This window comes from Halichoerus grypus, chromosome X (assembly GCF_964656455.1).
Source record: "Halichoerus grypus chromosome X, mHalGry1.hap1.1, whole genome shotgun sequence".
Lineage (NCBI taxonomy): Eukaryota > Metazoa > Chordata > Mammalia > Carnivora > Phocidae > Halichoerus > Halichoerus grypus.
In genome coordinates this window covers 2,431,269-2,458,056 of record NC_135727.1, presented here as the reverse complement: position 1 = coordinate 2,458,056, position 26,788 = coordinate 2,431,269, and the positions used below count along the sequence as shown (strand labels likewise).

Below are 26,788 nucleotides of genomic sequence, written 5' to 3'. Positions count from 1 at the left end.
TGAATCACTATGTTTGTATCCTTTGGATAAATACCTAGTAGTGCCATTGCCGGGTCATAGGGTAGCTCTATTTTTAACTTTTTGAGGAACCTCCATACTGTTTTCCGGAGTGGCTGCACCAGTTTGCACTCCCACCGACCGTGTAAGAGGGTTCCCCTTTCTCCGCACATAGACTGCTTTCCAGTTAGCTTGTCTATTATGGAGGAAAGGAAGGGGAGGAGGGGTGATAGTTTCAGAGGATAGAGATTAGAGGAACCAACGTAGGTTGGTTAATCGGACACTTAAGCATGTTTATACGTTAGTGGAGATTTGTCTGTGGACACCCAAAAGCTGATTAGTAACGTAATAAGGAAGGCTATTGAAATTTTCTCTAGTTTTTCAGTGAAATTGACTTGAGAGTGCTTAAAGCACTGCCTTAAGTCAGATGGTTTTGATTATTGTAATTTTTTCCTGATTACAAGAGTGATTTATGATTGGTGACAAACAGTATTTAGACTTGACAGAAGTACATGAAGTAGAAAGTAAGCGTCTTCTGTCACCTCAGTGATAACTGCTATTAGCGGTTTGATCCATGCCACTCAAGGGTTTTGCCCGACCCCGACCCCGGACCCTCTACCTACTGATGTTTACCTCACAAAAGCTGTGAGCTCATGTTGCTCTCTCTAGCACTCTTCACTTAATACTACAAGTCAGACAATAATTTAATCCTGGAACTAAGGTTAAAAAAATTTTTTTTAAAAAGCCAATAGATATCTCTACATCTTTGGTGCTTAATAACAGGAGTAGCTATCCTCCATACTCGGGAATTTTATTTATAAACCCTCACCTATTGTTTGCTCTCCCTCTTTAGACTAGATGTAACTGAAGTTCAGGTAGCTCCAGTGATCATCTTTGTGATATTTCCATTTTGAGGAGAAACAATGTGGGGCTATACGGTAAATATGAGCATTTAAAATTATATTAAAGAACCTGTGAAATAATTCAGAAAAACAATACTGCATTGCTGATTTTCTCCAAAAAAAAAAAAAAAAAATCTCTGCACTATATTTGTGCTGATTCCATCTCTTTACCTTTTTTCTTCATCTTATAATTTGGTTATCCTATATACTGTGCACATTTTCCCACTATGTGTTGAAGGTATTACCATAGACAAGCAAATGACCTCATTTTCCCAAGACAAAATGAAATACAATAGTCGAACTATCTTTTATAGGATAAAATTTATCTCACACATTAAATGCTAAAACAAATAAATCCAGTATAACATTCTACACTTAAAACTTGTAACTCAATATTAGGAAAGAAAAGTTGATAGTCTGCATTTTTAATAAACTACTGTGAGGTGAAGGTTCTCGTGTTTGAACCTCATACAATGTTTTATTTTCTGCTTGGTTGCTGACTTCAGTACTTGAAAAAAGTTGGTTCTTTTTTTTTTTTTTTTTAAAGATTTTATTTATTTGTTTGACAGAGAGACAGAGAGAGAGAGAGAGAGCACAAGCGGGGGGAGCAGCAGAGGCAGAGGGAGAAGCAGGCTCCCCGCTGAGCGGGGAGCCCGATGTGGGGCTCGATCCCAGGACCCTGAGATCATGACCCGAGCCGAAGGCAGACGCCTCACCGATTGAGCCACCCAGGCGCCCCGAAAAAAGTTGGCTCTTAAGAGGCCACTGTCATCAAATCAAGCTTTGCATAGGAAGAAACCTCACAGAGAGAACAAACGACTCTGTCACGACAACCTCAGTCCATAATACCGGCTAAGTGACTCACACACGCCCACCGGGTCAAGAAGAAGAACGAGGGTGTCGACGGCTCACAGGTAACATCTATTCAGCGCTTATTATGTGCCTACAGGTTTCTCCATCACCGCCTCATCTGACTCTCAGAATCATCCTATTTAAAAAAAAAAAAAAATACTGTTTTATACATACACAAGAGCAAATCTATTTTAGCAAACACAGATTTAGGTTGATGGTTCTAGATTTAGAAGATTTCATGCCTAATTAATTTCATTATTTGTTTTAGATTAGCGGTGCTGGGAGAACCCTGATTCACATGGATGAAAATGTAATGGGCTGCTGCCTTGTACAATTTTACAGCTCAGATATTTGCAGTCAGAAGGCAGAAAACGGTGTTTGTGAGCAGACGCCAGGGCAGAGTTACAGTCCTCCTAATCGGCGGTGGTGTGTTTTTCCAGAGTTGGCAGGATAAGCATTCTCTAGACATCTGCGCAAAAACATATTAACTCGATAACCCACGTGTAGATGACCTTTGACATAGTAAAACAGATGTAGGGTAAATCCCATTGTTATCTGTTAGCCGGTCACTGGTATAAAACCCTGCACGTATATAAGGTTGGCCCAAACCTCTACGGCCCTGTACGACCTCTGAGTAACACCATGAGGCTCTGTGGAAGTCTGGGAAAGCGCAGCCCTGACCTGGTTACTCCTTTAGGCCGTGCGCTCCAGATTCCTACGGTCTGGCAGGCTGTCTGCGGTGGGAGAGATGCAATGTCACCGTACGAGGCTGACCTGCTGTATCCCTTAGGGTGCCAGTGTTCTGTCACCTGGACTCCCCACAGGACTAAAGATCCTCCTGGCGATAATGAGCTGCCAGAAGTCAGCAACTAGTGTTTCTGAAAAACGTCCTCATCTTCACACCCTAATATTTGAGTGTGTCTTTGCTGAAGCCTCACACAGTTGGTGGTAAGAAATCATTTGAACTGATGATTCATGGTGTGAATAAAGCCCTTAGTCCTGGAACTCCAGGCTGGAAACTACTCACACAATGCGCGGGTTTCCTCTCTGGCGTCATCACTCGATAAATGGTTAAGCTTTGTCAGCGCTCCACGGGAACCGTGAGACTGTGATATGAGTTTACCGCCGGGCGCGCAGGGAGGCCACCTTCCCAACTTAACTACACTGTGAGTTCTTTGTTAGTCTTACTGTTATTATCATTCCCACTTTGATAGCATACCATTCAGATGTTGAAACTTTTAACAGGCTACCCACCCATGGATTTGAGAAGTTTGAGAATCAGTGTTCCCCTATCAGATGTGAGATTGACTCGTCTTGACCTCAAATTCAAGTTGTAACTAATATCCAGTACTAAAAATAAAAGGGAAAACACTTAAATGGTAAAATACACAGTGATTTTTATCAAATTATATTAATCTGAAGCAATAAAGGAATAATTTGTTCTACTTTTTTATAGGTAGCTCACAGGACTAAAAGTGAATGGTATTTTGGAGACTCCGTTTACTGTTTTATGTTTTGACTGGCAGTTTAGTAATTCTGTAGATAACATATCTTCCTATGGATAGTAAACAGAAGTAGGCAAATTTCTGCTAAAGGTTTTCATTCCTTATTAGCAGATGTCAGGTAACACTATGAGTAAGGGCCATTCGGTGAGATATCGATCCCCCCATCCGACCCGAGTTTTAATTTGATCCAACGGTTCTGCAGCCCCTACGCTGCACAATGAAACAGTAAGAAAAGTAATGGAGTGATGAGCATGTACTATAATTATCTTAAGCAGGAGAAAAGCATATTGAACAAAAGCCAGTAAGTCTATACTCCTTAAAAGGAAAAAATACGCCCATGTGAATTAAATACACAGAGAACACACTGGCGTACTTATTTTGCCTCTGTGCCTGGTGGCAAAATTTCTCAAGTGAGGGTCTCCTTAAAAGTGTGAAATATACCACAACTTCTTTATCCATTCATCAGTTGATGGGCCCCTGGACTCTTTCCATAATTTGGCTATTTTTGCTAATGCTGCTACAAACATCGCGGTGCATGTATCCCTTCAGATTACTATCTTTGTATCCTTTGGGTAAATACCTCGTAGAGCAATCGCTGGGTCTCAGGGTAGTTCTGTGTTTAACTTTCTGAGGAACCTCCACACTGTTTTCCAGAGTGGCTGCGCCAGTTTGCATTCCCACCAACAGTGTAGGAGGGGCCCCCTTTCTCCGCATCCTCGCCAACACCTGTTGTTTCCTGTGCTGTTGATTTTGGTCATTCTGACTGGTGTGAGGTGATAGCTCATTGTAGTTTTGATTTGTATTTCCCTGATGATGAGTGATATCGAGCATCTTTTCATGTGTCTGTTGGCCATCTGTATGTCTTCTTTGGGAAAATGTCTATTCATGTCCTCTGCCCACTTTGAATTGGATTATTTGTTTTTTGGATGTTGCGTTTTACACACACACACACACACACACACACACACACACACACACACTGGAATATTACTCAGCCATAAAAAATGATGAAATCTTTCCATTTGCAACAACGTGGATGGAGCTAGAGAGTACTGTGCTAAGCGAAATCAGTCAGTCAGAGAAAGACAAATACCATATGATTTCACTCGTATGTGGAATTTAAGAAACAAATGAACGTGGAGGGGGTGGGGAAGAGAGGAAAACCAAGAAACAGACTTTTAACGATAGAGAACAAACCGTTGGTTACCACAGGGGAGGTGGGCGGGGGGAAATGGGTTGAATAGGCGACGGGCATTAAGGAGGGCACTTGTCAGTGATGAGCACCGGGGGTTGTATGGAAGTGTTGAATCACTAAACTCTACACCTGAAACTAATATTACACTGTATGTTAACTAACTGGAATTTAAACAGAAACCCCAGGGGAAAAAAAAAAAAAAAAAGTTTGAAGTAGTACTTAAGACTTAATGTTTTGGCTTAAGGGGAAAAGCCTTCACAAAAAAAAAAAAAAATACGGTATTTAAGGAGTAAACTGTCCCTTGATGTCAAATATTCACTCATGGCGGAGGACTCCCTTCTTCCTACATAAGATAAATAAGTTAGAAGTTCGAAAAAAAGAGTATGTTTGGGCTTACTTTAGAAACAGGGAAAACCATAAAACAAATAGAAGAGTGGGCTCTAGCGGCCATAATTAAAATATCAAACATACAGAAAAACAGGAGAAGGACAGTCCTCTCCTCCAAACGGGAGTATTTTTGTCGTTGTTGTTGTTGTTGTTGTTGTTGTTGTTGTTGTTCTGAATGATTCATGAAAGGAATTTCAGTAACTTAGAAAGAGAATACATCTAGCCGATTTATTCCAGACTAATAATAATTCCAAACTAATAATAAACTGCGCCAGTTTGCATTCCCACCAATACATTTATTATCAGTAATAGTCAGAGTAACATGATTCCCTTAGAGGGAATAAAATGATCTGTGATGTGACCTCTTCAAGTTATGAAAAACACAACCTACGTTTTAAATTTTGCCATTCATTCCTCAAACAACTTCATGCTCGTGAAATCAAATGTTTCCAGTTGAGAATTTCATGTGGTTTTGCATGTAAAAAGTGCACCAGAAAAGACAACGCGTGAGAATTAATTGTTAACGTTTTTAGATGAGCATACAATCAACTTTCCATATACTCACTGAATATCAAACTTGCAAAACAAAACTTTCTAGGTAATTAATCTCTAAAGATAGGCACGAAATATTTAAACCACAGGTAACCAAGTACATGTATATGTTAATAAAATACTTTTAATCAATGCTAAGGGCAGGTGTCATTTAACAGTGGACCAAAATCAATTAAATGACATTTTAATTTTTTTGGTGGGAATGGCATATTCACAACTCCATGTCTCACAAGTGGATATTTACATATCTTATTCAGTTGTCTTAATGACTTTTAGCAGTTTCATTTATTCTGGGGCACAAACTTAAGTTGCTTTTAATAAACTGTGTACTTCTGTGGAGTAGATTGTATTTCAAATCTTATTTTCATTAGAATTGGTCCTTTAACTTAATGAGTATATGCAAAAGCGTGTATTCTTTCATTATTTGTTTTCTTTCAGAAAGAGCAACGTAACCCTCTATGCTTGTACTTTCTATCTTTGGGGACTGGTACAGATTCGCTGAAGCAAACTTAAATGTAAATCATCTTTATTGCTAAAATTTAATTGACAGTGTTAGGGAGAAAAAGTCACCATTACTACCAAAGGTCTGAACGTTTCCCGCATATAACTTTGGAATTACGGCTACTCACGTAACTGTTTAGGTCTCACTTGGGTTTACACAGAAAGAGGGCCTTGCACTCAAACAAGCCAACGAGTAACAAGATGTAATCATTTAAACTAGAATTGTTAGACCACAATTATCAGGTTACTTAGTCCTTTCTTCAAATGTCATCAAAATAACGGAGAATGAAGAGACTTCTGAAAAACTGCCACCTCTTGTTGCTGCTACTAAATGAAAGGAGAGAATGTACTTGTTCAGTATTTATATAAGGATTATGCCTATAACAGCAAACAGACTATTTCAATGTTTAAATCAATCCTTAGTTTTCACCTTTAAATATTACACTACTTACATGTTCCATCATAAGGTGTTTTTGCAACATGGCCATTTCTTTCCTAAGTTCACTCTGTTCACCAGTAAGAAAATTTTCCTGATTCTTCTCTAAGTCTTCCACACTCTAAAACAAAAAGCCTAGTCCAGTTACAAACCACCATTTTTCTTCCTACGTTCAAAACATGCAAAATTAAATTTCAAAAGTACTACAATTTTTTAATAGTCCAGTGATGGCCGTTATCTATTTGAAATAAAAAAAAAAAATTCTAAATCACACACGTAGGCAAAAACATTCACTAAGAAAAATTTTAAATATCAGATTCGAGTGAAATACTATTATTATTATTATTATTATTATTATTATTATTATTATTATTTTAAGTGGGCTCCACTCCCAACACGGGGCTTGAACTCACAACCCTGAGATGAAGACCCGAGCTGAGATCAAGAGTTGGACGCTTAACCGACCGAGCCACCCAGGTGCCCCAAAATAGTCTTATTTTAGGAGACACAATTATAGTACACTTTGCTCAAACGTCAAGCAGTTAAGGTCGAGGTCAAAATGGACCCCAAAGATAGAAAAGGACTGGGAGTCCATATCAACGAATGCTATAATTTTGAAATCCAGTAATAAGCTTTCTAACACCAGGTAATAACACGTTTATTATCAGTAATAGTCAGAGTAACATGATTCCCTTAGAGGGAATAAAATGATCTGTGATGTGACCTCTTCAAGTGATGAAAAACACAACCTACGTTTTAAATTTTGCCATTCATTCCACAAGTGGTGAAATAGTGCATACCGTGTAGAAAGTACCGTGTTGAGTACTGTGGAGGAATTTAAAAATGAATACACAGTCTCTTCCGTAGTCCAGTGCCAAGAGCAAACATAAACAGAAATGATACAAAAATTTTATGATAGTTATAGAAGCACAACTTGTTGCGGCTACATAGCAGAAAAAGGAGATTAAGGCCGACACGGTTGGCGAAAGAAAAAGATTTCAATAGGCGAGGAAAAGGAAGTTAAAACCACTTCCAGGGGAAGGACATAAGCAAAGCGTAGAAGTAATAGTTAGTTTAAGACGAAGCATTTATCAGGAAGGGTGGGACTAAAGACAGGATGTAGCAAATAAAACTGAAAAGGGCACCATGTTATGGTGAATCTTTGAATAGCTAAGACTTTAGAAGGGGAAACGACTGACAGGCCTTCAGGAGGGAAGCACAATCTCGTGGGAAGATAGTACCGCAGACCTATGAAGGACGGAGAGATCAGATGAGAGCTCCATAGCAGGAGCGAGGGACGATGAGGTCCTCGACTAGGGCTGCAGCAGTGGGAATTCGAAGAAAGAATTTCAAGTACCACTGCAGAGGTAAGTATCACACAGCCCGATGGTAACTGGAGGGGAAGGGTAAGGAAATGCAGGAGTCAAGGAAAACACTAAATTTCCAACCCTAAGTGGTTACACTGGGCAGTAACATTTAGAAGAAATAATTTCTGTTACTTTAGGAAACCTCCACACCAATCACTAAAATGGTCTTCACAGAGCATTAGAGCAACACGCTCTCTACTTGGAAACAATTCTACTGTAACTATTTTGCATATGTGTCATTCTAAGATTCTTTCAAGAATACTTATTTTGAAACTATATTCCTAGTGCTTAAACATTCCAGTTAGTTTAGAAGAGGGACATTTTACCATGTATTTGAACAAGATTGTTTAAAGAACAAATCACATGATCATCTCAAAGGCTGCAGAAAAAGTATTTGACAAAATTCAACACTCTCTCATGATAAAAACTCTCCACAAACCAGGTACTGTAGACACATACGACAAGGCCACAGCTAACATACTCAGTGGTGAAAAACTGAAAGCTTTTCCTCTAAGATCAGGAATAAGACAAGTTTGCCCAACCTCACAACTCCTACTCAACATAGTACCAGAAGTCCTAGCTGGAACAATTCGGCAATAAAAGGAAATAGAAGACATCCAACCTGGAAAGGAAGAAGCAAAATTGTCTCTGTTCGCAGACAGCGTGATCTCATATGTAGAAAACCCCAAAGACTCCACACACGCAAAAATCCCTGTTCAAACTAATAAATGAATTCAGCAAAGTTGCAAGTGATAAAATCAACATGCAAATGTCAGTTGTATTTCTACACACTAACAATGAGTCACCCAAAAGTGAAATCAAGAAAACAATCCCATTTACAATAGCGTCAAAAAGAGTAAAATACTTAGGAAAAAAAAATTAACCAAGGAGGTGAAAGCCCTGTACGCTGAAAAACTACAAAGCACTGATGAAATTAAAGACAACATACATAAATGGAAAAATTATCCCATGCTCATGGGTTGGAAGACTTAATATTGTTAAAAGGCCCATACCACACAAAGCGACCTACAGATTCAATGTTATCCCCACCAAAACCCCGATGCTATTTTTCTACAGAAATGCCTCTACAAAGCAATCCTACAATTCATGTGGATCCACAAAAGACTGTGAATGGCCAAAGCGATTCCAAGCAAGAACAGCAACAACAAGCTGGAGCCATCACACTTCCTGATTTGAAAACTATATTACAGAGCCACCGTAATAAAAACAGTATGGTTCTAGCATAAAGACAGATGTATAGACCAATGGAACAGAACAGTGAGCCCGGAAATAAACTTCCACGTATACAGTCAACTGATTTTTTTTTTTCTTTAAAGATTTTATGTATTTATTTGACAGAGAGAGAGAGTTAGCGAGAGCGAGAGCAGGAACACAAGCAGGGGGGAGTGGCAGAGGGAGAAGCAGGCTTCCCGCCGAGCAGGGAGCCTGATGGCGGGGCTCGATCCCAGGACCCTGGGATCATGACCTGAGCCGAAGGCAGACCCTTAACGGCTGAGCCACCCAGGCGCCCCCAGTCAACTGATTTTCGATGAGGGGGCCAAGGATACAAAATGGGGAAAAGATAGTGTCTTCAACGAAGGAAGCTGGGAAAACTTTATGTCCCCATGCAAAAGAGCAAAAGAGGGTAGGGAGGGCTCATGTTAAGTGTTCTTAGGACATTAAAAACAACAACGACAACAGCACCCTGACCAAAAACAGAAGGGGAATGTACAGGATTCCATCCACTCCCAAACGAGTATATAGCTGTGTGAAGAAGAGGTCCGTGTCACTGAGGATGATTCGCTAACGTGGAAATACGACTGAAGGTAACGTCAGTTCACAAGCTTATGGGCTTACTCTGGCTTTTTTCATTCTCCTATATATCTGTGCTGTCTCTCGCAATTGTAAGTTGGCATGTAAAGCCGCTTTTAGTCACTTTAATAATTCTGAAAGCAAATATGCCATAAAAGACTTATAAAATGCAATTGAGAATAAAATTGGCTACTTGCTGTTTAAGAAACACTGGCAGCACAAAGAAAAGTAAATGACATCGAGAAATGATTTCAAGACTTCCTACTTTCAAACTATGTATTCATCACTGCTCTCCTAAGAAAGGCGGACTCTGGAACAAAGAACCATGATTAAATTGTTAATAAAGGATCAGTTTCATGCACGATATGCATATTTCTTGGTAAAATTCCCAATCTACCAGTCCCTGTTTTGAGTAACACCCACAAAACCGTGAATGAATCTGAAAAGTAGAAGTACGTTTAGCATTTATGTTAAATCAGAACAATGAATTCAAAGTGGAAAATGCCCAATTAATTTTAATTGATTTTAGAGGCATAACCAAAATGTTTTTAACATGTATTGAGAAGGAAAAACAATTATTTTCTACTTCCATATACAGATTACATTTTATGAGAATACACTGTGTTACCAAATTCAACGGACCTCCAAGAATTGCTCATACAACCCTTTAATTGCTTGCATTCTCTGGCTCTGAACCGTTCTAGAGTGTTGCAAAACCTCTTGTTGCTGTTGAAGTATATTCTACAAATATAAAAGAAAAAAAAAAAAAAAAGCTGTGATGACCATTTGGGTAAAATCTAAAATTTAACAACAACAAAAAAATCTAGATTGAACTTGAATCGTTTTTAAGTAAATATTTTTTTAGTATCTTCTCTTTTATCAAATATCGTGACCTAGTTTACATCGTTTGTGTTTACCAGTAACATACAAAAACACCACGGTGGTCTTGTCTGCTGGTCACTAAGTAGGAAATTTCCTTTCTTAGCAATATTCAAAACATATATCTTATTCTTGTTGATTTCAAAATCCACACACATGATCCTTCCAATAATCCTTCCATGATCTTCCTGTTCCTCCACCAGTGATCTTGTTCTATCCCTACTTAGCCACTCACTTTCAGAGTCATACCTTAGATTTTGTCAGCCCGATAACTGAAACATTTACATGACGTTACTAATAGCAAAGACTTATAGAGGAACTCGGTACAGATACTGTTCTGAACCATTTCAAATAAGCTTATTACAGAGGAGCTCATGTAAATCCTAAAAACAAAAACAAAGACAAAAAACCTATAAGTACTCTCCTTATACTCCCTCTCATAGGTGAGGAAACTGAGGCTCAGAGAAAAGCAATTTGTCCACGGTTTCACAGCTAGCAATTAGGAAATCAGAACTGGATCCCAAACATTATCGTCCCAGCGTCCGGGCTCCTGACCCCTGTACCACACTGTCTGTCCACTTTCCCCAACATTCCACCTCTACGTCCCTGCGTTTGTGGCTCGCTCCCTTTCATACTACAGCTCAGTACCCTAGCGGGATCCGACATCCACTGAATGGAACAGTTTTCATCGTCCCCTGTCTCCACCCTCTGTCCTCATTTTCCCCCTTTCCAGCTAAATCCGTGGCCAATGGTTATACCTACACCCTTGTTTATATACTTCGCCCCCTTCTCACTCTGTCGAGGTGCACGGCTAACCTCAGGCCAACCCTGGAAAATCCAGCTCTCCGGCGGCTCAGACACAACCACGACCATGAGTACTAGTCTCATATAAATTTGGGATTGCTACGACACCAAGCCGCATTGGACCGGAACGTTGCTTGGCAATGATATTTCCCTTGTCCGTTCACTGGCCCACTCTCAGGAAACAGTCCCAGGCCTCCCGCTCTGCCCTCAAAAAGCAACATCTCCTCCACCATCCTTACTCCTAAATGTGATACAGGCCTGTCCGTTAAGGGCGAACCATGCCCTGAACTCAATGACTCGTTCAGGAATGAGCAAACGATTGAAACTAGATTGTTGATAGCAGCCCAGGGGACTTTTCTGCCGGACCTATGGAGAAAGGTTATCTCCGTACACTGGGGTCACTAACCCGGTAGTGAATCTAGGATTGTAAGGTGCTATCACGCTGACCCCGTGGAGAGGGCCTACTAGGAGATGGAGACAGAGCCCAGACGGCACTGCCTGAGCACCTGGTACCCGGACTCATTCAGCTGTACCTGGCGCAAAACTCCCTTTGACTTCTTCAGATAAACCAGGGCATCCCTCTTTTGCACTTTGGCCAACGCCTGTCCCTTGGAACTGCAGGAATCCCAACCAAGAGAGGAAGTAAAGACCAAGGGCTCTTGTGAGTAGGGTGTGGGCCTGTGCCTCTCTGATTTTTCTGAGATCGGGGCCCACACACGTAGCCAGCAATGGAAACAGGACTCTGGCTCAAATCTACAGGTCTGAGGTGCGGCCAGGCTCACCGTTCCTACTTGAGACTCGGTTACAATAGATTAATTATAAAGCTAAGCCTGATACCAACAGCTAGTTTTTCTTCTTCTTCCTTGGCTCTCTGCACATCTATATTCCACTCTCGAAGCAAAGTTAGAAACTGCTGACAGTATTCGTGATAAAGCTTCTGCCTGTAAGACATAATAATGAATAGGGTCATACTTTATATTGTTAAGAGAAAAGCAAACCCATTCAAAACCAAATTGACTGCACGTAAATGTCCTATAAAGGGAGAAGGGGATGATCACAGCTGAAAATTTCTGATGGAAAATAGCAAAATAAAGCGGATGGCTTCCTCTCACTGCTAACTGTCACTCACCGCTAACCGTCTTAAGAGGGATGCTCTCCCGAATGCCTTCACTCTTGAAAACTAAGGGAGATTTATTGCATTATAAATTTTCCCAAAAAAAAAATGCATTTTATCTACAAGGGGTTTTGTTTTTATTTTTTCATTTTCATCCATTTGCTGAATAACACATAGGTCGTGGAATGATAAATAGGTTCAATGAGGGTATCGTATTCACTTATATAACGTAACTCTCCCAAACAGTAATATTTCACTTTTTACCCACTGTGGCACAATAAAGATTTTGTACAAAAGAACAGTGAACCCAATAGGGATACATTTCAAAAATATTCAAATATAAGATTAATCTTTTCTGCATAATTGAATACAGCTAACTGTCGTAAGACGTTTGCCTCTTACTCAGCTCGCATACTCCAAGAACGAATATAATTTTTTCTTATACTAAGAAAGCTCAATTACAATTTGAAAGGAGAAAAAAGGGGTTATCTTTATTGACCTCTAGATAATACATCTCTTTTCAATTAAGGTGTGAACTTACAGGACTAAAGGAACTATTTGCTGAGATACAAATCAAGCCAAACGTATTTTTCAATAGAGACTCCGACGGATAGAGGACGACAGCATTATTTTGAATTAATCTGTAACCACAAATACTAAGAAATTGCACACAGCTTCTGGCTCCAAAAACCAACAACGTTACCTTTGCTCTTCCTGGGCTTTCCAAACACGCTCAATTTTCTGGTTAATGTTTTTGACAGAAGCTCTGGTATCCATCATGCATCTTTTCCTCTTTTCATGAAAAAGGTTTCTAATGTCACCTATATTAAGCATACACTTATTGACATTTAATGCTGAAAATCCTCTTTTGCAGCTTACTCAAGACAACATAGGCAATATTGGTTCAGCAGCACTGGAAAGAAAACTAGCATTTTTTAAAAAGGCCTCACATCAGAAATCAAGATTATTCGCTTCTTTTTTTTCACCTGTGAAATCTTTCAGTTACTGATATCTGAATTCTAATTTGTTTGTTTGTTTGTTTTTGCCTGCACACACCTTTTATTTAACTTATCCTGGAAAAAGAGCTAATAAACAAAAGTTACTATCTCCCAAAATGTGTGAAATAAAAATGGGGGGGGGGGTTTCCTCAATGACAGTCTTTTAATTTTCTCATGAAAAGACCGTTGTACGGGCTGGTCTTTAATAAATTTATAAAATATCCTCCAAATCAAAGGACTCATTGAGATGGATTCTTGTTAAAAGTCGATATATAAAACACACTTTATCATTCTGTTTTAAAAGTGTCCAAAAGGGATACAAATAAATAAATGAAAAGAGAAGAAAGGGGTGTGTGTGTGTGTGTGTGTGTGTGTGTGTGTGTGTGTGTTAATTTAGTCAATGAGGATTTTAAGTATATTTGAGTTAAAAGACCGTGGAGAGTTTAAGGAAATAAAAGAATTTATTCAAAAACACTTCCTAAATACGTTTCTTAGTAAACAAATGGAGTTTTTCTTACAGCCTTTTTAAAAAGCACCTTTGCAATTAGTAAAATTTTTAATATTTCAGAAAACGCTTTCCTAAGCATTTGACTGCGTGTTCTGCATCGGCCATCAATAGCTGTTTTCCAGGGACCGGGAAAAGGCGCACTGTTACACAACCACTTTATATATCCAGTTTGCCACGTAGAATAATCAATGTATGAGACAGCTCACACACCGAGAACCCTGACACCACCGAACAGAGCAAAGCTTTCAAGACGTACCTGCTTGTATGACTGATCCATATAGAGGACTCAAAAATCGACTCAGACTCTTTTATACTAAGAGTCCTGCCCTGTAACCCGGTTAATGTTTAAGTGACATCTGACAGAACAGCTGAAAACTTTTAGGTTTATTGGTTCTGATCACACGTTGCTAGCATGCTGGCAAAGTGGTCTTTAGTTTTCCACTGCACGGTCTATTAGTGTATAAGCATCATGACAAAGACTTATTTTACAGGCTTCAATTTAAACCTCTGTACCAAAGAAAATAAATAGAAAAGTCAAGGAAAATAACTACAATGAGAAAATTAAAAATTGATATTAAAAACCGATGTATCACTCACTCTGGGACACGAAGTGGAAGACAGATTATTTCGTGCCAATTCTCCTAATATCCCCACAGTCCATCAAATGTACCCACGTATAAAATAAAAGCATCACTCTTACCTCACCACTGGCAGCCCCGGTCTCTGCACATCCACAGTAAAAAGGGGAACTAAGGAAATCTATGAAGCCAAATCACGCTAAATACTTAAGGAAAATCCTGTATCTGAGAACAAGGCATTAAATAACAGTGTGGTAGCCCACTGATTAACATCTCTCGTTAATATGTGTTCTATGGCTCAAAACAACTTACTTTCGCTGAAATAGCTCCTAAATCATACCTTCAAATCTTTCCAACATGTTCTGCAATTCATTCCTGTAAAGAAATGACATCAGGTATTTAATTAAGGGTACCTAAAACAGCACGCATGTTTTGGGTGAAATATGTCATGCCAAGGGCTTCACACACTTCACATACTTGTTACCTGAGCCAACCTTTATTTTTCTTAAAGTACCTTACGGGTCAAGGGAAAATTACTTTATTTTTTTTTTTTTTTTAAAGATTTTATTTATTCATTTGAGAGAGAATGAGATAGAGAGAGAGCATGAGAGGGGGGAGGGTCAGAGGGAGAAGCAGACTCCCTGCCGAGCAGGGAGCCCGATGCGGGACTCGATCCCGGGACTCCAGGATCATGACCTGAGCTGAAGGCAGTCGCTTAACCAACTGAGCCACCCAGGCGCCCGGGAAAATTACTTTAAACGCGTTACCCCACATCTGCCAGAAATGTTCCTGCTGGAGGACTTCTTCCCCCGTAGTATTCAGTCAGTGGACTGTTTCCTGCGTTGAAATAGAAGCGGAAAACATTTTAAAATGAAGTGTGGTGGTGGGCACCAAGGAGGGCACGTGATGTGGTGAGCACCGGGTGTTATACGCAACTAAGGAATCACTGAACATTCTGCCACAAACGAATGATGTACTACACGTTGGCTCATTGCATTGAAATCTAAAACAATAAAATGAAGTACGGCATTTTGATCAGTTTTCAGGGAGCAATACCTTCACCGTGGAGTTTTTTAGGCCTCCGTCTCGCAAACAAAAGTTTTCTAAGGCAGACCCAGGAAAGGAAGCCTGCATGTGCAAGGCCAGATGAAACTAGATCGGCGACCAGGACCATGCGATGGAGACGGCGTTACAAGCCTTTCAAGGTTAATGCCAGAGTACCTCACCCAGCAGGTGTGAGATATTTTGGAAAGAAGGACTGCGGGGGAGCAGAAGAGCTGCTATCTAAGCCTCGGTAATCCTGGTCTGGGACAGGAGGATCAAGTGGGCAACCTCCGGTACGTGGAACTGCTTTACACACACACACACACACACACACACACACACACGCAGACAGACACACGCAGACAGACACACAGAGACAGACACACAGACACACAGAGAGACAGAACAGACACACAGAGACAGAGACAGACAGATACACACACACACGAGGATTTTACTGTTTACAACGCTGGGGACTCCAAAGCGGTGACCTGCCCGGCGTGCGCCATCAACAAGCGCGGTATCTGCAAAAGGTGTCAGATAGGCAGTACCTTCAGCCTCTGGCCCCCTCAGCTCTCTTCCCTCTTGTCTCCCAAAGGCATAGGCTGCCCTACCCTGAGCCTCCACCGGGGCCTTCGCAGCTCTGCCCAGGCGCTTCCTGCCAGCCGGCGCCATCCCGAGGAGGTGTCTTCTGAGCTCTCCTGCACGCTGTGAGCACAGACACGCGTTAAGGAAATGGGGGGACACGGTCAGTGAGCGATGCCAGGCGAGGGTCCTCTGCGCGGATCAGAGAGTGCGTGCCCTCGTGTCTCTTGTTGGACCAGGAGGGGACAAAGACGATGGGGACGGTGGACCCCTCCCTCCCCCCGGCCCCCGCCCCTCCCCCCCCCGGCTCCGACCGAGCGCATGCGACCTGCCCCGGGACATCTGAGTGCCAGGACCTTCCGCCGCATTCTGTCGCCCTACGTTGGGACAGAGGCCGTCCCCACCCCTAGGCCCCCCGCGGGACAATGTGCTGGTCCGGAGGCCCAACCGTGGCCGGGACTAACGTTAAGTGTCCCCCTCCGAATGGATGGGGAATAAACCGTTCTGCCCCTGTCCGGACCTGTCCGGGGACCGTCAGGTCCAGGGCGGCTCCTCGACACGCCATCTGGACCCCAGGACGACCTCCGGGGACCAAACTGTCCTGCCGGGTGGCCGGGCAGGAGGGACAGACGCAGACGGACCCTCCTCACCAGCTGTGACCCTCCCAGGAAGTGGGGCGGGGACCGTCGGACCCGCCCGCTGCCCTGCCGGCCCCGCGGGCCCTGCCAGCCCCGCCCTCGGGGGCCTCGTCGTGTCCTGCCGCTTAACCAACTGAGCCACCCAGGCGCCCTCGTCGTGTCCTGCCGGAGCCCCCGACGACCCCGTGGGGACATCCCCTCAGAGGCCAGCCCAGCCGCCGCTGCCCCACACCCTGGCCCCCTCACGTCTGAGGAGACCCCCATGGCCACACAGTGCCGCCGGGCCCGCCTCCCCTAGCCGCCTGGGCCTCCCTGAGGGTCCCCTATGCCCCACCCCCATCCTCTGTCTCTCTGTCCCTCCCTCCATCCCTCCATCTGCACAGCGACCTCCACACCACGTCCTCCGCGACGCTCCTCTGAGGGCCTCGCGCCGGAGAGGAGCTCGCCAGCCTCGCCTGGGCGGGAGCGTTACTGATTGGCCGGCGCAGCGCGCATGCGGGAGGCGGGACCTCGGCCGAGACACGCCCCCTGGACCAACTGCGCCTCCGGGCGCGCTGGTGCCGAGCATCGACCATCGACCATCGAGCATCGAGCATCGAGCATCGAGCATCGAGCATCGAGGCCCCGGCTGGGCGGCTCCGGGTCTACCATATTCAAGGACGTTTCACGGGTCCTCTTCCTGGGAAATCACAAAAGGATACGGGAGTGTGGAACACGTAGGTGCTCAAGCCTCCACCTTCCCGACGTGGGACACTTGTAACAGTTCCTACTCAGTCTCCTCCCGGGGGGGGGGGGGGGGGCCCTTCCCACCCACCGCTTCCGCTCGCAGAGGAATCGCCATCCTGCTGCGTGTCCTGCGTAAACCAACCCCCTCCGTTTTCTAGGGTTTGTTTTCTGGTTGGTTGGCTGGTCGGCTGGTTGGTTTTTGTTTTGTCTTAGAGACCCGTGTGTGTATCCTTGACTGTCCTGGCCTCCTGCTGTGTTGCCCGGGGAGTACAATAAACTGTATCGCCTTCTGCCTAGTGTTCCGCCGCTTCCTTTTCCACCCAACGTTGCGCCCTGACAGCGCCTGGACTATTCCGCAGAGCCGTCCTGCTGTCGTCTGCCCTGTTGTAGCACACACCGTTGTGGAACCACTCCTCCATTCGTTCATCCGTTGTCTTGTCCGTGGACGTGTGGATACCTTCCACTGGAGAGCCCTTACGAGCAGTGACGCTAGCAATATTCCAGTGTCTGGCATACGTGCGATTGTGTTTTGCGGCGTTTAAAGGAGCCCAAGAGTTAGAGGAGTCCCACCAGCAGTGCACAGTGGTTCCTACTTCTCCACTTGCTTTTTTCCTCCCACGGAAAAAATAATTGTACCATCCTCCTTTATTGAATGGTGCATGCTTTCCCCGCTATCAGCCGTGCCGTGTCTGTCATATGTCAACTTTCTCCATGTCCCTGATTCTGCTTCTCTATTCCACCAGTCACTTCATTTATCCTGTGCCAAAACCACAGCTTGTGGTAGAATGAAGGTTCTAAGTCAGATCTGTCTAACTCTGAATCCTCGGAGATTAGCTTACACTATGATGCCTGAGATCCTTCGGTGATTCCTCAGAGCCTCCACAAGAGGGTCTACCCTACATATGAGGACCCTTAGCATCTTGCCTGGTTTGACTCCCCTCTTATGCTCTCCATCCAGAGCTTCTTGCAGTTTCCTCAAGCACGCCATTGCTGTTTCCTGCCACTGGGCCTTTGAACAAGCTCAACCAACTTCTCTGTCGAGTCTCGGTTGACACTCCTTCCTTTGCCTGTCACTGTGACTTGTGTCGCCTCTCTCCTCTCACGGCGCTGTGATCCAATCATCTGTGTGCTAATGAGACTGCACTCTTTTGCCTCACTTTGACCATGCGGGAAACCTGTATAATTCTACCAACCAGATTCGGAGCTTGCAATTCATACTGGTCACTGTTTGCCCATAAACAAAAACAACATTTCTGTGAGCTTTACTGCCCTTTGAAAGTATACATACCCCCGACTCATTTAATTATCTTAATAACCCTCTGGAAGGTGAATTAGTGTAAGGCCAGTTTATAATTTAAGAGGACAAGGATCAAAGGGTAGAAATGCTCACCCAAGTTTGCTGAGCTGCACAGTAGAGCTAGGACCAGACCTTTGGTATTTTGACCCATTGCTCTCCCCCGGCCCTTGCCTGTCACTGTTCAGTGTCACTTTGCTGCTCTGGGAATAAACCACATCTTCAGCTGTAAATCGTGATCTCTAGCAGTGTCTGTCTCTTCCAGTAATACAGAAAATGGTTTGAAGAGTGTCGCTGTAGACGTGGAAGTCCTTTTACAAGGTGGTTGTTTTCGATGTAGAGTTCAAAACAAGTTAATCGAGGAAGGTACTCTCTCTGACATTTTGGAGCGCACCTAAACGTTATGAAATGACAAACCCATTGAAGAGTTCGTGCAGACCAGACCAGGTGACAAGGAAAAGGGGTTATCCTCGGTAGAGCAAAGATCAGTAGCTCAACAACTGCTTTCAGGTCCCAAATTTTCAGGGACATGCTGATTCTTTATGGCTGGCACGAGGACGGGAATCTGAATTTGTAAGAAGCTCCCACAAGGGATTTGGGTAATTAATAAAGACAGCGTAAGGTAAGTGCTGTGGTGGGTCCTGTACGTACCTAAGCATTCCATCCTTCACCCTTTCATCCTTACTAACAGAACCTTGACCCCGTTGCATATAGAGGTGAGCACATGGCCCAGTCCAGCTCCTGGGCTGGCCATGATACTTGTCCCAGATGACCCTGGTGGCATTCCTGGGAGAGCTTCATGAACTGGAAAGACGCAGCTGGTTTCCCCCTTTGAGCTTTCCCCCTTGTCTTGCCAGCAATGCAGATCCAATGCCTGTGTCCTTGGAGACAAAAGCCACAGTTAAGGATAGAGGGACAAGAAGAAAGAAGATCCTGGCTCCTTGAGCTGTGGTACCAGCCCTGAAGTATGGATTCCTACTGTGTGTTAAAAATGCAGTAAAATGCAATTCATAATGATAGAGCAGTACGTACCTGAAATTTATTTTTACCCAACTCGTATCAGGTGTGGTAGACTATTACTGCAACATTTAAACCCAAACATGTATAATGACTCAAAAGTACTTCGTTTAGGGCGCCTGGGTGGCTCAGTCGTTGGGCGTCTGCCTTCGGCTCGGGTCGTGATCCCGGGGTCCTGGGATCGAGCCCCGCATCGGGCTCCCTGCTCGGCGGGAAGCCTGCTTCTCCCTCTCCCGCTCCCCCTGCTTGTGTTCCCTCTCTCGCTGTGTCTCTCTCTGTCAAATAAATAAATAAAATCTTAAAAAAAAAAAAAAAAAAACTACTTCGTTTATTTCTCCTGTAACATTTCCGGGAAAGTGAATATGTCCTCCTGGTGGGCATTATCCATGCACTTCTACAGGGACCCAGAGGCGGTCTGCTTTGCAGTTTGCTAGAAGGGGAAAAGAGCAGAGAGGTGCACCCGGTATGAGGTTTTTACGAGTTAGGTCTGGCAGCGGCACACATCATTTCCGCTGACATCCCGTTGCCTAGATCTCAGCCACACAGCATATCCAACAGCAAGGAAAGCTGGGAAATGATGCCTAGGTTGGGGGCCCAGGAAGAAGAGGCACGCAAGGGTTTAGGTGGTGAGCTGAAAGTCCCTGCAACCTGTGCCTTTCTAAAATTAATGTAAAACTTGACTACATTGGGTTTTCTTAAAGGGAAACTCACAAAAATGCTCAAAGCATGAACTGAAAGTCCAGCACGAAATTAAACGAGGCTGTCCCACTTAGGGACTGTGAGACACTGAACTAATTTCTTGACTTCTCTAAGCCTCGCTGACTTTCTCACTACCTTAAAGGCATAACGATAGTATTTGTCTCATAATATTTTGGATGAAATTAAGCAAAATAAAGCATAAAAACCCTTATGGGCGCTCAGTGATATAAAGCGAGCACTCAAATATTAATAACAGTATAATGATATTAATGTTCATAATTAATTCTATATAATTGTGATTATGTTAAAATAATTATTATATTGCCATCATTATGGCCACTCTTTTAGTCACTGGTACGCAATTTCCTGAATATGCAACAGTGAATGCAAACTAGTGCCCGCTATATATTTCAAAGCATAAAAAAATGAATTATTTTCATCATCAGGATTAAATATAACATTTCATTAACAAAGGTGGGTTTGGGACGGGAAATATATATTTCAAGTATACGAATTATTTAGGGTACGTCAAATGTCACAAGGGCATTCTTATTCTTTAAGGCAGTATTTCTCCAAAAGAAGTCAGAGAAGACGATAGATGTTTGAATAAAAGCAAAAAAAAAACCTATGTGCAGTCTGGTTGACCCCTCTCTTCTTTTTTTCCTTCCACTCTCTTTGTTCTCCTTTGGCCTCCATAACTGCATACTCTCCTGTTACCCGCTTTCATTCTGGAAATTTCTTTTTTTTTTAAAGAAATTCAACTCATGTCTTTTATTAAAGGTTCTCATCTGACAAATATCAGTAAAGCTGTCCATTAAACTGTAAATAACTTTTTAAGTACAAAAATAGGCAGGTGATTTTATAATCTAAAAAAAGATTTTACATTTTCTTTTTTTTTTTTTTATTTCATTTTATTATGTTAGGCTAGTCACCATACAGTACATCATTAGTTTTTCATGTGGTGATCCACGATCCATTGTTTTCGTATAACACCCAGTGCTCCGTGCAGTACGTGCCCTCCTTAATGCCCATCACCGGGCTAGCCCATCCCCCCACCCCCCTCCCCTCTAAAACTCTCAGTTTGTTTCTCAGAGTCCATAGTCTCTCGTGGTTTGGCCCCCCCCCCCCCGCCGATTCCCCCCCCTTCATTTTTCCCTTCCTTCTCCTAATGTCCTCCATGCTATTCCTTATGTTCCACAAATAAGTGAAACCATATGATAATTGTCTTTCTCTGCTTGACTTATTTCATTTAGCAGAATCTCCTCCAGTCCCATCCATGTGGATGTAAAAGTTGGGTATTCACCCTTTCTGATGGCTGAGTAATATTCCATTTGTATATATGGACCACATCTTCTTTACCCATTCATCTGTTGAAGGGCATCTCGGCTCTTTCCACAGTTTGGCTATGGCGGACATTGCTGCTGTGAACATTGGGGTGCATATGGCCCTTCTTTTCACTACATCTGTGTCTTTGGGGTAAACACCCGGGAGTGCAATTGCTGGGTCATAGGGTAGCTCTATTTTCAATTTTTTGAGGAACCTCCACACTGTTTTCCAAAGTGGCTGTACCAACCTGGGATCTGCATTTTAAATAAATGCTCCCGGTTGATCTCAACCCCACTAAAGTTGGAACCACTGTATTTGTCAAGGAGGACCTGACTGTCATCAACAATGGCAGCTCAACATCTCCATCTGGTGGCTTCATAACACCACTGTGTTTTGCAAATGCAGTCCATGGTTGTTAGAAAACTATTAAAAATCTGAAAAACAGGAAGGAAATAGGAACAAAGGACACGAGTGGAGTATCTGCTCCATGAATAACCAAGACTGAGTTGTAACATCTTTTTTTTTTTTTTTAATTTTATTTTATCATGGTACGTTAGTCACCATACAGTACATCATTAGTTTTTGGTGTGGTGATCCACGATTCATTGTTTTCGTATGACACCCAGTGCTCCGTGCAGTACGTGCCCTCCTTAATACCCATCTTTTGGCTTTTCTTTTTTTTTTCTTTTTTTTTTTTTTAAAGATTTTTTATTTATTTATTTGAGAGAGAATGAGAGACAGAGAGCACGAGAGGGAAGAGGGTCAGAGGGAGAAGCAGACCCCCCGCTGAGCAGGGAGCCCGATGCGGGACTCGATCCTGGGACTCCAGGATCACGACCTGAGCCGAAGGCAGTCGCTTAACCAACTGAGCCACCCAGGCGCCCCATCTTTTGGCTTTTCTAACACCAAACTTGAACTTGTCTGTATTAAACGTTTAAGGGGAAATCAAACTGATGCATCTCAATTGTCATCCGACTACACAAAAACACAGGTATTGGATGAATCCTATCTCTAGATCATTACACCACGTTTTGATTTCTTACAGTGGTGCCAGGAAGATTTCATGAATTTTCAAATTATCCTCCCAGAGGTTAGCTAATAAAGAACATTCCACTTTCCGAAAATAATTTAATACAGAGCACTCTTAGTTAAGTTCTACTGTTAAGTCTTTCTTCTAATTATAAAAGCAATAAATATTCATGGTAGAATAATTTTTACAAAATATAAAATCTACGGAGGAAGTGAAATTCATACTTCATTCCACTACCGAGACACACTATACAGTTTGAAATTGGGGGATACTATCTGCTTCCGTCCTTCTCCCTTCCTCTCTCTCCCTCTTCCCCGTATATTAGTTTCTTTTAACGTTTCACTTTTTTGTACCGGCCTTAATTTGCTACCAGCTCTGGGGTTTCTTTTTTTTTCCCTGTTTTTAATCACGCATTTTACTTCTTTCATCTAAGATTTGGAAGCAAAGCTTCAATATTTTATTCAGTGCAATCCCACTTTCATACTGACTACTTCAAGTTAACAGGTTAATGCTAAGCCAATGATTTATGTTTTACTTCTAATTCCCTTCCTTATACTGCTCAGCATTTCATTGGCTCTTGTAAGCACACCAGTGTGTTGGGTGAGGGATGGCTGACGATGCCCGTCCAATGGGGGCGGGGGAGGGGTAAGGATAGCCTCTTCAACAGGTGCCTCTGGGACAATGGTATATCCACATACAAATGAATGAAATTGGACCCTATATTCACACCATACACAGAAAGCCTAAATATAAGAGCTAAAATTATAAAAGTCTTAGAATACAACATAGTAGTAAACCTTTGTGACCTTGGATTTCTTAAATATTAGACCAAAAGCAACAAAAGAAAAAAAAAATAGGTAAGTTGGCCTTCATCAAAACGAAAGTCTTTTTGCATTAAAAGACACTATTGAGAGAGAGAGAAAAAATATCCTACAAGATGGGAGAAAACATTGGCAAATCATATGTCTAGGGAGAGTCTAGTAACCAGATTATGTAAAGAACCCTTACAACTCCAACCAAATGGCCAAGCAAACAATAAAAACGGGAGAGGGATCTGAATACATATTTCTCCAAGGAAGATATACAAATGGCCATCAGTCACATGATAATATGCTCAACATTACTCGTCATTGGGAATTGCAAATCAAAACCTAACAATAGCTGCTAACACCCATTAGGATGTCTAACATTAGGGGGAAAATAACAAATTGCTGTTGAGAATGTGGGGAAGTTGGAAGCCTTATACGCTGCTGGTGGGAATTTAAAATGGTACAGCCACTGCTAAAAACAGTTTGGTGAGGGGCGCCTGGGTGGCTCAGTCGGTTAAGCATCTGCCTTTGGCTCAGGTCGTGATCTCGGGGTCCTGGGATCGAGCCCCGTGGTGGGCTCCCTGCTCGGTGGGGAGCCTGCTTCTCCCTCCCTCTCTCTCTCTCTGCATCTCCCCCTGCTTGTGCTCGTGCTCTCTCTCTCTCTGTCTGTCTGCATCTCCCCCTGCTTGTGCTCGTGCTCTCTCTCTCTTTCAAATAAGTAAAATAAAATCTTTAAAAAAATAAAAAGAAGCAAAAACAGTTTGCTGGTTCCTCAAAAGCTTAAACATATAATTAGCCTATGATGCAGCAGAGATATCCCCACCCCACCCCCCAATTTAAAACAGGCATTCAAAAAACACATGAACATGTATGTTCATAGTAGCACTATTCAAAACAGCCCAAAGTGGAGGCAACCCAAATTTCTATCAACAGACGAATGGGATAAACCTAAGGTGGAATATCCATACGACAGAATATTATGCAGACATAAAAGGGAATGTTGCAATGTAGATGGACTTTAAAATCATTATTCTATGTATAAAAAGCCACACACAAAAGGTTACATATTGTGTGATTCCATTCATATGAAATATTCAGAATAAGCCAAGCCGTAAGGACAGAAAGTAGATTTGTGGTTGCCAGGGGTTGGGGGCAGGTGGGAGTGAGGAGTGACTGGGTATAAGATGGGTATAAGATTTCCTTTAGAACTTATGAAAATGTTTTGTTAAGAAGCTAGAGGTGACGGTTTCACAACATTGCAAATTTACTTAATGGCACTGGATGGTATACTTTAATTTTTTCTTTTTTTGCTTTAACTTGTTTTTTCTAAATTTTATTTTATTATGTTATATTAGTCACCATACAACACATCATTAGTTTTTGATGTAGTGATCCACGATTCATTGTTTTCGTATAACACCCAGCGCTCCGTGCAGTACGTGCCCTCCTTAATGCCCACCACCGGGCTAGCCCATCTCCCTACCCCCCTCCCCTCTAAAACCCTCAGTTTGTTTCTCAGAGTCCATAGTCTCTCATGGTTCGTCTCCCCCTCCGATGCCCCCCCCCTTCATTTTTCCCTTTCTTCTCCTAATGTCCTCCATGCTATTCCTTATGTTCCACAAATAAGTGAAACCATATGATAATTGTCTTTCTCTGCTTGACTTATTTCACTTAGCAGAATCTCCTCCAGTCCCATCCATGTGGATGGAAAAGTTGGGTATTCCTCCTTTCTGATGGCTGAGTAATATTCCATTTGTATATATGGACCACGTCTTCTTTATCCATTCTTCCGTTGAAGGGCATCTCGGCTCTTTCCACAGTTTGGCTATGGCGGACATTGCTGCTATGAACATTGGGGTGTATATGGCCCTTCTTTTCACTACATCTCTGTCTTTGGGGTGGGAATGCAAGTTGGTACCGTCACTTTGGAAAACAGGGTGGAGGTGCCTCAAAAAATTAAAAATAGAGCTACCCTATGACCCATCAGTAAGAAAATATTTTAATTAAAGATAATGCTTCTTAGACCACTGTAATAAAATGTTGAAGTATTTTGAAAAAAATACAAAACAAAACAAAACCTAAGCAGTTCCATTGTAATGTATTCATTTAAGAATAATATTAAGCCCATTATTGCTTACATGTAAATACGCTTTATGAAAAAAAAAAAATACTACATTTTTGAAAACCAAGTATTAAAAGTATGGCATTGTTTTCCATCTTTGCAAATCTACTTAATACCTACCTGAATAGGAAAGACCTGGGTTTTCTTACCTGCCTCTTCACTTCACCTCTTACAATCTGTTGTTTCCATGGAAAGGCAACCAAGCAATCCAGATTCACTGATACTGAGTAGGGAGAAGAAGACCTCATTGGTCCTCCAGAGGGTTCTCAGGGACCACCCCCAGCTCTCCCAGAACGACCACTGGGCACTGCCAAAGTCTACTACGGTTCCCTCATGAAGTTTAATCAACCCTTTGAGAGCAGAGACACTATTAGCTGACTTGACAAAAAAATGGAGACTGAGGAACAGAGATGTTAGGGTGCAATGTGAAAGTCACACACAGCTGAGGAGAGGCAGAGCTGAGACTCAAACCTGCATCGGTCTTTCAGAAAGCATCTCTGATTTGAAAAGATCGACCATGGATGCACCCCACTATTTTCCGTCCCCAAAACCTACATAGGCTACGTGGGGGGTCTTGGTATCTCTCTCCCTCTCCTCTACACTAAGAACCCGGTGAAAGCCTTCATTCGGTTGGCACAGTTATATAAAAGTCCAGCTTGCCCTTCTCTGTTGGATTGCGTACAGAATGGGAGGGCTTTGTCTTGCTCCAGAATCTGGGGTCCAGGGCTGTGCTGGGCGTGTCGGGAACCGTCACCTCATGAGGGCTGATCTGGGGCATCACTTGCCAAATCAGCATTCAGTGACATCATGTCAGTGGCTTGAAGTCGGCCATAATGGGAGTATTTACATCATGGAAATAGGAAAACCCTGGAAATTGGAACTGCACTCTCCCCTCCCAAAGGCCTGTTTCCAGCACATCACTGCCCAGGACTGGCCACAGAAGAATTGCCTGGAGCTCATTAACAGGAGGAAGAGCTGCATCACAGGGCAGCTCTGTCCCCTAATGTAAATGACTATGAGAGAGGAAGTGTGTGCTGTGTGCCCTGATGATAGGAGCCCTATCTCTGAGCACAGTATTCATTGTCAGTGTGGTTGCAGCAGTCCATGCTGA

At 42.7% G+C, this 26,788-nt stretch overlaps 1 protein-coding gene across 2 annotated transcripts; it reads right to left on the bottom strand.

Annotated features, from left to right (window-relative positions):
• Positions 1-5,899: 5,899 nt before the first annotated feature.
• LOC118547634 (synaptonemal complex protein 3-like) lies at positions 5,900-16,162 on the bottom strand. 2 transcript variants are annotated; one of them, XM_078064103.1, is made up of 9 exons: positions 16,046-16,162; positions 15,890-15,955; positions 15,155-15,224; positions 14,728-14,762; positions 13,007-13,124; positions 12,031-12,130; positions 10,149-10,247; positions 6,344-6,448; positions 5,900-6,218 (listed from the first exon to the last, which is right to left on the bottom strand). In XM_078064103.1, the coding sequence occupies exons 1-9, from the start codon at positions 16,104-16,106 to the stop codon at positions 6,216-6,218; spliced, it is 657 nt and encodes a 218-aa protein (XP_077920229.1). In that variant the 5' UTR covers positions 16,107-16,162; the 3' UTR covers positions 5,900-6,215. The 2 variants fall into 2 exon arrangements, with proteins under 2 accessions (XP_077920229.1, XP_077920228.1); XM_078064102.1 differs by having other exon boundaries at positions 5,900-6,215.
• Positions 16,163-26,788: the final 10,626 nt, after the last annotated feature.

What these genes read in the sequence shown, in the direction of transcription:
- LOC118547634 (XM_078064102.1), bottom strand. Translation starts at nt 16,106, where the DNA reads ATGGCGCCGGCTGGCAGGAAGCGCCTGGGCAGAGCTGCGAAGGCCCCG. An exon ending in GGCCCCGGTGGAGGCTCAGG is followed by an intron (nt 15,956 to 16,045) that starts GTAGGGCAGCCT and finishes CACCTTTTGCAG; the next exon opens with ATACCGCGCTTGTTGATGGC. An exon ending in ACATTTCTGGCAGATGTGGG is followed by an intron (nt 14,763 to 15,154) that starts GTAACGCGTTTA and finishes ATTTCTTTACAG; the next exon opens with GAATGAATTGCAGAACATGT.